We start from the raw sequence: 11,556 nt of genomic DNA, 5'->3' as shown, positions 1-11,556 counted from the left end.
CCAGACTATCCCAAAGCAAATTTAAAAACTAACAGTAGTATAAAAAGTCTGGCCCTTTATTACCTTTCCCAGGTAATGAAACAATTGGTTTCTAAAAGTTTGATATGGATTACACCTCTTAGGATTCCTCATAATCCTGTGAAGTAAATATTCCCATATTTAACTCAAATGACTAACAAGGGGCAGAGCTAGGAACTTGAGAACCAGGGTCCAACCCCTGATGCCACCACCCTTCCAACTTTTATAGTTTCCCTAAAGTCTCAGTGATGCTCCCCACTATGCCCATAGACAGTAATAAAACCACAGACAGTAAAAAGTACAGGGAACATTTTGTTCTTCCTTTTAAATCCAACTTATCCACTAGATTAATAATTGTGCACATCAGTTAAAATGTCTTTTATTCCAAAGTCTATGTCTCAGTAAAGAGGAATTTATTTATTCCCTTCATGGCTTGTTATTAATACTAAGCACTTAAACTGAGTATATGTGAAGGCCAAAAACATTATTCTTACTGAAGACCTGTCAAACAAAGCCACAAAACAGCTCCTTTTATTTTCTAATAAGACTAGATTTATTCAATACCCTAGTAAAAGTTTTGATTATAAGTATCCAACAGTATAAAAAGTACAAAACAGATCTGTAGATTTCTAATATATTAATACAAAGTGCATGACTACATACAGTACAACCTACAGGCAAAGAGAGGTGGAAGGGGAAAAAGAAGACTGTGGTTGAGGTCTAGTAATAAATAAATAAATACAGAAGTAGAGATGATCCATATTATAGTATATTCTACCACCAATACTGCAGCCAAAATGTACACAAAAAATCATTTCAAAGTAACTCAGGAGGATGATAATGGCTGGACTTTTGTAATTCGCCTCAAAGACTGTGGGAAAGCCAACTCAACTCACTGTATAGTCTGTGCATATGGTGGCTTGTAGCATGTAGGTTTTCTCCAAAAGAAGGAAATATAAAATGTTTAGATTAAGAACTATAAAACTACAGGGTGCCTATAAAAGGTGGCTTACTCCTTATTATTATACTATCCAATTTTTAAAATGCAGTTTAAAAAATAAGCACGGAGTCTTGTTATTACAAGGCAGGCAAATGTTTCTCCCTCACTCTGGTTTGGGTTCAAGCGAGAGAGGCTTTTCAGGAAAATCTTAGGATTGAAGAGCTCTAAGTTCAGGGTATCTCCATGTTCAGAAAGCCTGACTAAAAGAAGCCAAAGCAAAACCATTTAATGTGAACACAAACCTCTTTTCTTTTAGTAAGTTTTACTTTTAATACAGAGTGAAAGAAAATAAAAACTTAATAGGCTAAAACAAGTCAAACACCCATTCTACACAGATAAAAACCTTCACAAAGGTCAACTGAAGTAATCCAGAGCTGAAACTGAATTGTGCAGATTTTCAATGAAGTCACAGAAGTCATGTAACACAAACAAAAGTCAATTATATTTACACACTCAGCAAGCCCTCTAAGTCACGTGCCCCAAGAAGCATTAACCTTTGTTTTGTGCCATCCTGAAACTTGCACATTTTATTTTTCAGATAGCTTACCATTTCTAATTGAGTGTGTTCTCTACCATGCAGTAATGCTTTGGTACTATTCATACAGGGTCTCGCCTGTCCTAAAGACTTGCCATTTCCCCAAGAGGAACTTGGATTCCGCTTTAGAAGTTTCACATAAATTAAAATCTTTATCAAATATTAATATGAAGGGAGGCACAGGATGCAACATATATAGTCAAGTTACCTCTCTGTATATTTAGAAATTACTTTCTCCATTTGCAACAGAAAGCTCAGTCTGTCCTTCTTAATAATCAGTAGTACAGGTTTGAATCATCAGAAGCTTGGCAAGACCTTAATATTTCAAAATTATTAACAACTACCTCTAGGGGCAAGTTCATGTTACTGAGTTATGACAAATCTATTATCATGAGGGAAAACAAGAGTAGCCAGCCATCTTAAAAATGCCCCAACCACTGCTTCTCAATACAGAAAGACTAAAAACTACATACAGTTTATCATACAACAAATCCCATCTCTGTCCCCTGAAATTCCCCTAGTTTCATTCATTAGAAGGGGATTAAAAAAAAAAAAAAAGACTTAAAGAGCACTTTACAGCAGCATTCAGCTTTCCTATGAAATACTCAGCATCTTAAATATTATGTACAACTCTTTTTTTAGTAAGCTAGACACTGGCTTCAGAGTTTGTGGGACTGGGGGAAATCAACCCATTCAAAACTACTCTAGAAATTGTCTTTTGGCAGAATAGCAGGTATCCAAGTTAAAAATAAGAGGGTCATTTGAGACCAGCCTGGCCAACGTGGTGAAATCCCATCTCTACTAAAACTAAAAAATTAGCCGGGTCTGGTGGCAGGCACCTATAAACCCAGCTACTTGGGAGGCTGAGGCAGGAGAAGCACTTGAACCCGGGAGATGGAAGTTGCGGTGAGCCAAGATCACACCACTGCACTCCAGCCTGGGTAACAAGAGCAAAACTCCGTATCAAAAAAAAAAAAAAAAAAGGGTCAGTTTGTTGCTTTGTGGTCTTTTCAAAATTTAGATGTTTTTTTTGTTCCCCTTCTACATAAAAACCTCAGTCACCACTCCTGAGTGGAGATGGGCAGAGGCTCTGGCCCCTGCTCCTCTGGCTTCTCGGCAGCTGCTTTCTTATTGCTGCAGCACGGCTTAAAGAGATGTGTGTCAATGAGGACTTCCCCAAAACGGCCTTTATAGATGATCCCACAACATATCTTCTGTCTAAAAGACAAAATGGAGAACAAGATACATTAATAAGGAAGCAAAACATGAATACAAAAGAAATCTACTCACTATTATAACTAGTCCAATATAACCAAAGAGTTGTGCTTCTACAATCTTGCATATTCCAAGTGAAAGGGCTCCTAGAGTAACCCCAATTAGCTAGAGAAGGGGAATTACCCAGCTGCCTTAAAGGCCACTGGAATCTTCTCAAATATTGAGGAAGATGGCATTTTGAAGGACAGCAGTCAGTTTCAAAGGCTGCCCCTGATGTTGTTAACTATTTCCTCCAAAATCACCAACTCTTGAAAAAAAAATCAGCCACCATAAACAGGCTGATGCAGCCAGCAATTTTTTATATATATTTAATTTTTTTTTCTTTATCAACTCCTAAGTGCTTGAGTGGTAATTTTTAATTAAATACTGAGTAGATAAAAATACATGTATGGGCTGGGTGTGGTGGCTTACACCTGTAATCCCAGCAGTTTGGGAGGCTGAGATGGGCAGATAACTTGAGGTTAGGAGATCGAGACCAGCCTGGCCAACATGGCAAAACCCCATCTCTACTAAAAATGCAAAAATTAGCCAGGCGTGGTGGCACGTGCCTGTAGTCCCAGCTACTTGGGAGACTGAGGCAGCAGAATCACTTGAACCCATGAGGCGGAGGTTGCAGTGAGCCAAAATCACACCACTGCACTCCAGCCTGGGAGACAGAGCAAAACTCTGTCTCAAAAAAAAAAAAAAAAAAAAAAAAAAGTGTGTGTGTTAGCAAAGGCGTCAAAAATGACAACACAGTAAGAATGCCTACAGACCACATACTCTAAGGGAAATAAGATCATTTGCTATGAAGTCCCCTGCAGGCCCCTCCACAGTCCTATCCCACCTTATCTCATCCTCTCCCCACTTAATTTTAGGTTTATCACTCCCTTTTCTTCATACTTCATGGTTTCACCGTATGTTGGCATCTCTAATCATACTGCACAGTTATCCATTACACACACACACACACACACACACACACACACAATCACAATGTATTCTGCAATGTTTTAGTCAACATTGAGATCCATATATATTGTTATAGAGCTTTATTTCATTTTAACTTATGTATAATATTCTATCCTGTGAATATATAACACAGTTTTATTTATCTACTCTTATTTTAATGTATAAATCAGTGGATACATCCTAAAGGTTTTTACTAGTTTATATTGCTGGCATATAGGAATGGGAACATCTTTCAACTTTACTCAAAAACGGCCATTTATCTACATGGTTATAACTATTCACACCTATAACTGACAGTGTTCTCATCATTCCTTACCCTCTCTCCAACATTTGGTAATAGATTTTATTTTAGTTTTTTCAGCAATCTAATGAGTATAAAATGGTATCTCATTGAAATTTTACTTTGTATTTCCTTGATTTTCAAAAAGTTTCAACACATTATCATTTAATGAGTTATTTCATGATTCCTTTCTAAGTGTGTCCATTTTTCTGTTGGTTTATCTTTTTCTTCCATTGTAGGAGTTGTTTGTATATTCCAGATACTAATCCTTTGTCAGATATATGTGCTGGATATCATTTCATTTTCTTTATGGTATTATTTGATGAATTTAAGTTCATAATTATAACGTAATCAAACCTGGAGGGTTTCTTAAATGCTTAATACTTTCTCAGAAAAAAATCCTTTCCCACTCAGAAGTCATAATCTATTTTCTACTTTAATGCATCTGTAGTTGGTGTTTGTCTATGGTGTGAGGTAGGGAACCCAAGCCCAATTTTTCCACATGAATAACCATGTTGTTTTTAATATCCTAGCAATACTTATTGAACAGACCATTTTCGCCCACCAATCACCCCCCATCATGTATCACATAACAAGTGCTATATACGTATGTGGGCTTGTTTCCAGGCTCTCTAAACTATTCCATTGGTTTATTTTTCTATTCCTAGTCCCGAACACATTAATTACCATGGCTTTATAATACGTCTTGATTTCTGTTAGGGCAAGTTTATCCACATCTTTCTCTTTCTTCTGAAGATGCCTATTTTGGGCCCTTTGCTTTTCTATGTAAATTATAAATTAGCTTGTAAAGTTCCATAAATATGTTGGGGTTTTGACGGCAATTACCCTGAATCTACAAAGTGATCATCTCCCTAACAGTCAGTTTAATAATATCTATGAATGTGCTACACCTCTCAATTTATTTAGGTGTCTTTAAATGTTACTCAACAACTGGGTGCGGTGGTTCATGCCTGTAACCCAGCGCTTTGGGAGGCCGAGACGGGCAGATCACCTGAGGTCAGGAGTTCACTATCAGCCTGGCCAGCATGGTGAAACCCCATCTCTACTAAAAACACAAAAATTAGCAGGGTGTGGTGGTGCATGGCTGTAATCCCAGCTACTCCAGAGGCTGAGACAGGAAAATTGCTTGAACCCAGGAAGTGGAGGTTGCAGTGAGCCAAGATCGCACCACTGCACTACAGCCTAGGCGACAGAGCGAGTCTCTCTCTCTCTATATATACACACACACACACACACATAAATAAATGTTATTCAACAATATTGTATGATTTTTACATAACTCCTCCAAAGGGCTTTTGATATTTTACTACTACATTATTTTATATTTCCTAACACTATGATAAAATGTATCATTCTAATGCCAAACTGCCTAGATTTAAATCCTGCTCTACTTACTGTGTAACCTTAAACAAAGTACTTCCTCTTTGTACCTGTGTTTTCACATAATGCTTCACAGAATTGTTATAAAGACTAAATAAGGCCAGGTGCAGTATCTCACACCTGTAATCCCAGCACTTTGGGAGGTCAAGGCAGGAGGATCACTTGAGGCTAGAAGTTCAAGACCAGCCTGGCCAATATGGTGAAACCCCATCTCTACTAAAATACAAAAGTTAGCCAGGCATGGTGGTGCGTGCCTGTAGACCCAGCTATTTGGGTGGCTAAGGTGGGAGAATCGCCTGAGCCCAGGAGGCGGACACTGCAGTGAGCCAAGATAACATCACTGCACTCCAGTCTGGGCTACAGAGTGAAACTCTGTCTCAAAAAAAAAAAAAAAAGATTAAATAAATGCAAACTTAAAGTGGTTTAAGGTACTTTAAAGCACTTACACTACGCGCTAGGTACTGTTCTAAAGTCTTTACTACTACTGGTACTACCACTACCACTACTGCTACCAATACTGTATTGGTTAGAACCTTCTGGATAATGCTGAATAGAAATGGTGATACTCAACACTCTTGATTTGTTCCTGATCATAGAGAAAATGCTTTCATTTTATCACAATTATGTTATTATGTACTTTTGTACTTTTTGTAAGATACCTGTTGTCTAAGTAAAAAAGTTTCCTTCTATTCCTATTTTGCTGAAACTTTTTTTTTTAAAAACATTAAAGGAATGCTCAAATTTGTCAAACTCCTTCTTTGCACCACTAAGAAGACAACACCTTCCTTTAGAAACTATCAATGTGGGCTGGGCACGGTGGCTCACGCCTGTAATCCCAACACTTTGGGAGGCTGAGGCGGGTGGATCACCTAAGGTCAGGAGTTCGAGACCAGCCTGACCAACATGGTGAAACCCCTTTTCTACTAAAAATACAAAAATTTAGCCAGGCATGGTGGCCATGCGCCTGTAATCACAGCTACTCGGGAGGAGGCTGAGGCAGGAGAATCGCTTGAACCCGGGAGGCAGAGGTTGCAGTGAGCCGAGATCGAGCCATTGCACTACAGCTTGGGCAACAGAGCAAAACTCCCTCTCAAAAAAAAAAAAGAAACTGTCAATGTGGTAAACTATATTAGTTGATCTTCTCATGTTCAAACCAATCTTACATACCTAGAATAACCCTAGTGGCTGATGATGTATTGTTTTGGTATCAAACTTATATCAGCCTTAAAAATGCTTAGGGCCTATGCTCTATTTTATCCATAGTCTGGAAAAGCCAGTGCATAGGCCCCAATCATCTGTTCCTGGATGTTTAGTACAACTTGCCTATTGTGGCTTTTTTTTTTTTTTTTTAAATAGAGTCTTGCTTTGTCACCAGGCTGGAGTGTAATGGTGCAATAATAGCTTACTGCAACCCTAACCTCCTAGGCTCAAGCAATCCCCTCACCTTGGCCTCCCAAAATGCTAGGATTACAGGTGTGAGCCATCACGCCTGGCATGAATCAATTTATTACGAGATTATCTCAGTTTTTCACTTTTTCTTGAGACAGCTTTAGCAAGATGTCTTTTTTCTAGTACTGTACCTGCTTCACCTGTATGTTAAAATTTGTTGGCATGAAGTTGTCTATAATATCCTATTATTTTTTAAATGTCTGCTTTATCTATACCTAAGTCTCTTTTCTCTTTCCTAAAATTGCTTATGTGTATTATCTCCTTTTCCTGATCCACTTTATCTCTAGTATTTTTTTGGTCACGTCTTTTTGAAGGACCAACTCTTAGTTTTACTGATTCTCTCCACTGCATATTGTCTTTCTACTCCACTTATCTAGCAATAGGAAATGTAGGTACCTTGATGTGATTTTTATTTTAAATAAATTTTAATAGGAAGAATATACAAACTCCCACTTCCCTGCTCAATTCCTGCTTAATCCACTGCAATCGTGTGTTACCAACTGTTTGCCAAATGCCATTTAATTGCTAAGGTAGAAAAACACTGCCCGTAATTAAGATGGTTTGCTGGTTAGAGAGATATTTTCTGTTTCTTTTACCTTTTCCAGTATGTGAGATCTAAAAAGGAAAAAACTGGTGTTCTGTTAGAACCAGAAGCCATCTCTGTATCTGAGCCATCATCTGACTGGTTACTGTAACAGGGAGATTGAGCTGGGGAGGCACTTGAGGTGGTACTGTGAGCATCGGAATCTGCAATAAAGATGAAAAGAAAAAATAAAATGTTCAATTTCGTTACATGTAATTGCAACTAAACCTCAGCATAAGATACTGAATGAGTTGGCAAAAAAGAAAAAGTAAAAAATAATTCATTTTCTATGCACTACTGATATTTGAAGATATTCAGACTAACGTGTTTTTTAAAGAAGTGAAGAAGATGGAATAGACATACTTTTTCCTATTCCTCCTGCTTATACAACTGAAATCCCTGGATATTATATATAAAACAAACCTAAGACTCAAAAGATCATCACCCAAAAGGTGATGATCATCTAGGGTGCTCAAGACCCAAGGCAAGCCATGGTGGTAGGTTCCTTAGTTTTTCTGGATTTTCCTTTTGCCTCATAATCCCCAGCTTTGGAAGTGAAGCAGCAGCCACCCAGAAATGCCAATGGGTACAGAACAACCAAAACAACAACAACAAAACAAAAATCCAAAACCCCAATTAAAGCCTGATCTCTCTAGCAAAGAACTAGGAAAAGGGCAGCCTAGCCAGACAGAAAATGTTTCTAAACACTAACCTTCCTGTTCCAGCCAAACCCACGGAAAAAAATGTGGACACCTTTCCTAGCCCCAGCAGAGGCTAAGGTGAAGAGCCTACATTTCCACCCTCACAAGACTTAGGAAGCACCCCAACACCTACACCAGGGTGGTGTCAGAGGAAGCCCAGTGAAGTCAGGATTTTTGTTATGGCCCACTAAGTACAAGGCCACCCTCACCAGGTGGTAGTCTGAACTCTCTCCTGACACCCAGTAGTAACAAGGAGCCTCCCCCTCCCCTCGACCTCAGATGCCAATGGACGTTGAGAGAGAAACTGGAATTCTAACACCTGGCGGTAATAGGGTGGTGATGCCCCTCCCTCTTTCCCTGGTCTGAGGGGTGTCAAAAAAGCCAGTTAAAATAGAAAGGTTAAATAAGACCCAGAGTCTCCCAACATAATCTGAAAATGTCCAGGTTTCAATAAAAAATTACATCAGTCCAAGAATCAGGAAGATCTCAAACTAAATGAAAAGGCCAACACTAAGATGACAAAGTCATTAGAATTATCTGACCAAAATTTTAAAGCAGTCACAACAAAAATGCTTCAGTGAGCAATTATGAACATTTTTGAAATAAACGAAAACATAGCCTTGGCAAAGAAATAGGAAGCCTCAGTAAAAATAAGATAGAAACTGTAAGGAAAAAATAAATGGAAAATTTGTAACTGAAAAAAATACAATAAAGAAAATAAAAACCCCAGTGGATGGGCTGAGCAACATGGAGGGGAGAGAGAAAACCAACAGGGAACTGGAAGAAAGAACAACAGAAATTACCCCACATGAACGACACAGAAAACAAATGAACAGACCAGGAGAAACCTATGGAGCTTAGTCAAACATACATCTACATTCATGTCACTGCAGTCCTGGAGGGAGAGGAAAAAGAGAACAGAGGTGAAAAAGTACTCAAATATAGTGGCTGAAAACTTGTCAAACTTGGCGAGACATAAAACCTAAGACTCAAGAAGCTAACCAAAGCCCAACAGAATAAACTCAAAGAAATCCATGCCAAAACACATCATCATTAAACCTCTATAAACTAAACCAAGAGAAAAATCTTGAAAGCAGCCAAAGAATAATGACATTATACCTATAAAGAGAAAACAGAAGATCCCAATTTAATAAGGAATAAAGGCCGTTCATTAGATGCAGAGCTAACTCTGATTTAATACTTTGCCTGTTTATGTGAAGAAGATGTCATATAAACGTACAAGCCAGAAAGTTTGTTTCTGGGTTAACAGTCATTGTGCTATAAGGCTGTTGTACTGCCACGTCACAGCAAGAGCAGTATCATAAACCTCATAAACACAGGTGAGGCCTACCATACACCTTGCCCGTCCCAGGACACATGGACAGAGCAATCCTTCAATTCAGATAACCAATCAAGTACTTATTAAATATTTATAAAGGCATCAAATCCTATGTTATATGCTGCATGGAAAGAAACAGACTAAAGAAAATTTGGGGTTTTTTTTTTATTATTTTTATCTTTTGGTTTTCCTTGAGACCGGATCTCACTCTGTCACCCAGGCTGAAGTGCAGTGGCAGGACCATAGCTTGCCGTAGCCTCAACCTCCTGAGCTCAAGCAGTCCTCCCGTCTCAAGTCTCCTGGGTAGCTGGGACTACAGGCACGCACCATCACACTCGGCTGGTTATTTTTTTAATTTTTAGTAGAGACAAGGTCTCGTTATGTGCCCAGACTGGTCTCGAACTCCTAGCCTCAAGCGATCCTCCCACCTCAGCCTCCTAAAGTGCTGGGATTACAGGCATGAAGTCACCACACCTAGCCAAGAAAATGTTTTTGTTTGTTTGTTTAAAACAGAGTCTCACTCTGTCACCCAGGCTGGAGTGCAGTGGCTGGATCTCAGCTCACTGCAGCCTCCACCTCTTGGATTTTCATGCCTCAGCCTCTCGAATAGCTACAACTACAGGTATGCACCACCACACCCAACTAATTTTTTTATATTTTTAGTAGACAGGATTTTGCCATGTTTGCCAGGCTGGTCTTGAACTCCTGGCCTCCTAAAGTGCCAGGACTACAGGTGTGAGCCACCACACCCAGTCAAGAAAACGTTTTCTGAATAGAGCTCACAAATATTTTATATTAACAAATATTTACATAAAACAGCATAAAATTAGGTATCTAAAACAAAGAAAGCACCATTAGTATTTTTAATATGTTAACTTGGCAAACAAGAGTAGCAGGTTTTAAAAGAATGGGTCTAGTAGGATGTTTAAGACTTCCTAAATAATTAACATCAACAGACACCTCTATGCTGCTGAGGAGAACTCACTCTCCTAGGAAATGCTTAATATCTTTAAACTATTTGTAATTTCAATTACCTGACCATTTTTGTTTTGTTTTGTTTTTGGAGACGGAGTTTTGCTCTTGTTGCCCAGGCTGGAGTGCAATAGCACAATCTCGGCTCACCACAACCTCTGCCTCCCGGGTTCAAGCAATTCTCCTGCCTCTGCCTCCCAAGTAGCTGGGATTACAGGCACGCGGCACCATGCCCAGCTAATATTGTATTTTTAGTAGACACGGGGTTTCTCCATGTTGGTCAGGCTGGTCTCAAACTCCCAACCTCAGGTGATCTGCCTGCCTCGGCCTCCCAAAGTGCTGGGATTACAGGCGTAAGCCTCCATGCCTGGCCCAAACTGCAATTTTAAGTCTTAAAAATTACGTAGGATTTGGAAGTCACCAAGGAGTGATTAGATGGCATCAAGTCAGTAGGGTCAACGGGCAAAGTCAATGAGCAAAGTTGTAGAAACCAAACAACTCCAGGAACTGACTCAGCTCAAACAAAAATAGGACCTTCAAACACTTTCTAGGAATTCTCAACCATATTTTTATAGCAAGCAGAAATCACTGCAGATTTTGGAAAGGATGACACAAAAAGAATAGCTAACATTTATAGAGGAATTTATTTTGTTTTACAAAGCCATTTTTTACTTGATTATCCCCAGTTCTCTGATTAGAAAATTCTGGTTAAACGTCAAGTGACTCCAGAGTCACACATTTGCTAGTGACAAGAGCCGAAATTCAAATCCAGATCTGTAACTCTAGGTCCAATGCCTTTCCAGTACACCACAAAATGTCTTGAAAAGGGAATACAGGGCTGGGCACAGTGGCTCACGCCTGAAATCCCAGGACTTTGGGAGGCCAAATCAACCTGAGGTCAGGATTCAAGACCAGCCTGGCCAACATGGCAAAACCCTGTCTCTACTAAAAATACAAAAATTAGCCGGGCGTGGTGGTGGGCGCCTGTAATCCCAGCTACTTGGGAGGCTGAGGCAGGAGAATCGCTTGAACCCAGCAGGCGGAGGTTGCAG

The 11,556-nt window shown here is 39.3% G+C and overlaps 1 protein-coding gene across 8 annotated transcripts in view; it reads right to left on the bottom strand.

The window, feature by feature from the left end:
* Positions 1-547: 547 nt before the first annotated feature.
* Positions 548-11,556, bottom strand: part of SINHCAF (SIN3-HDAC complex associated factor) — a 46,074-nt gene continuing 35,065 nt past the window's right edge. For all 8 annotated transcript variants that reach the window (XM_055280092.2, XM_063639219.1, XM_063639218.1 and 5 more), the window contains 2 exons: positions 7,506-7,656; positions 548-2,771 (listed from right to left, as the gene is read on the bottom strand). In XM_055280092.2, the coding sequence (XP_055136067.1) occupies positions 2,612-2,771; positions 7,506-7,656 (311 nt within the window). In that variant the 3' untranslated portion in view covers positions 548-2,611. The remainder of the gene's footprint in view (positions 2,772-7,505; positions 7,657-11,556) is intronic.

This window comes from Symphalangus syndactylus, chromosome 5, assembly GCF_028878055.3.
Source record: "Symphalangus syndactylus isolate Jambi chromosome 5, NHGRI_mSymSyn1-v2.1_pri, whole genome shotgun sequence".
NCBI lineage: Eukaryota > Metazoa > Chordata > Mammalia > Primates > Hylobatidae > Symphalangus > Symphalangus syndactylus.
The sequence above is the reverse complement of the archived record's forward strand: the minus strand, read 5'-3'. Positions and strand labels throughout refer to the sequence as shown.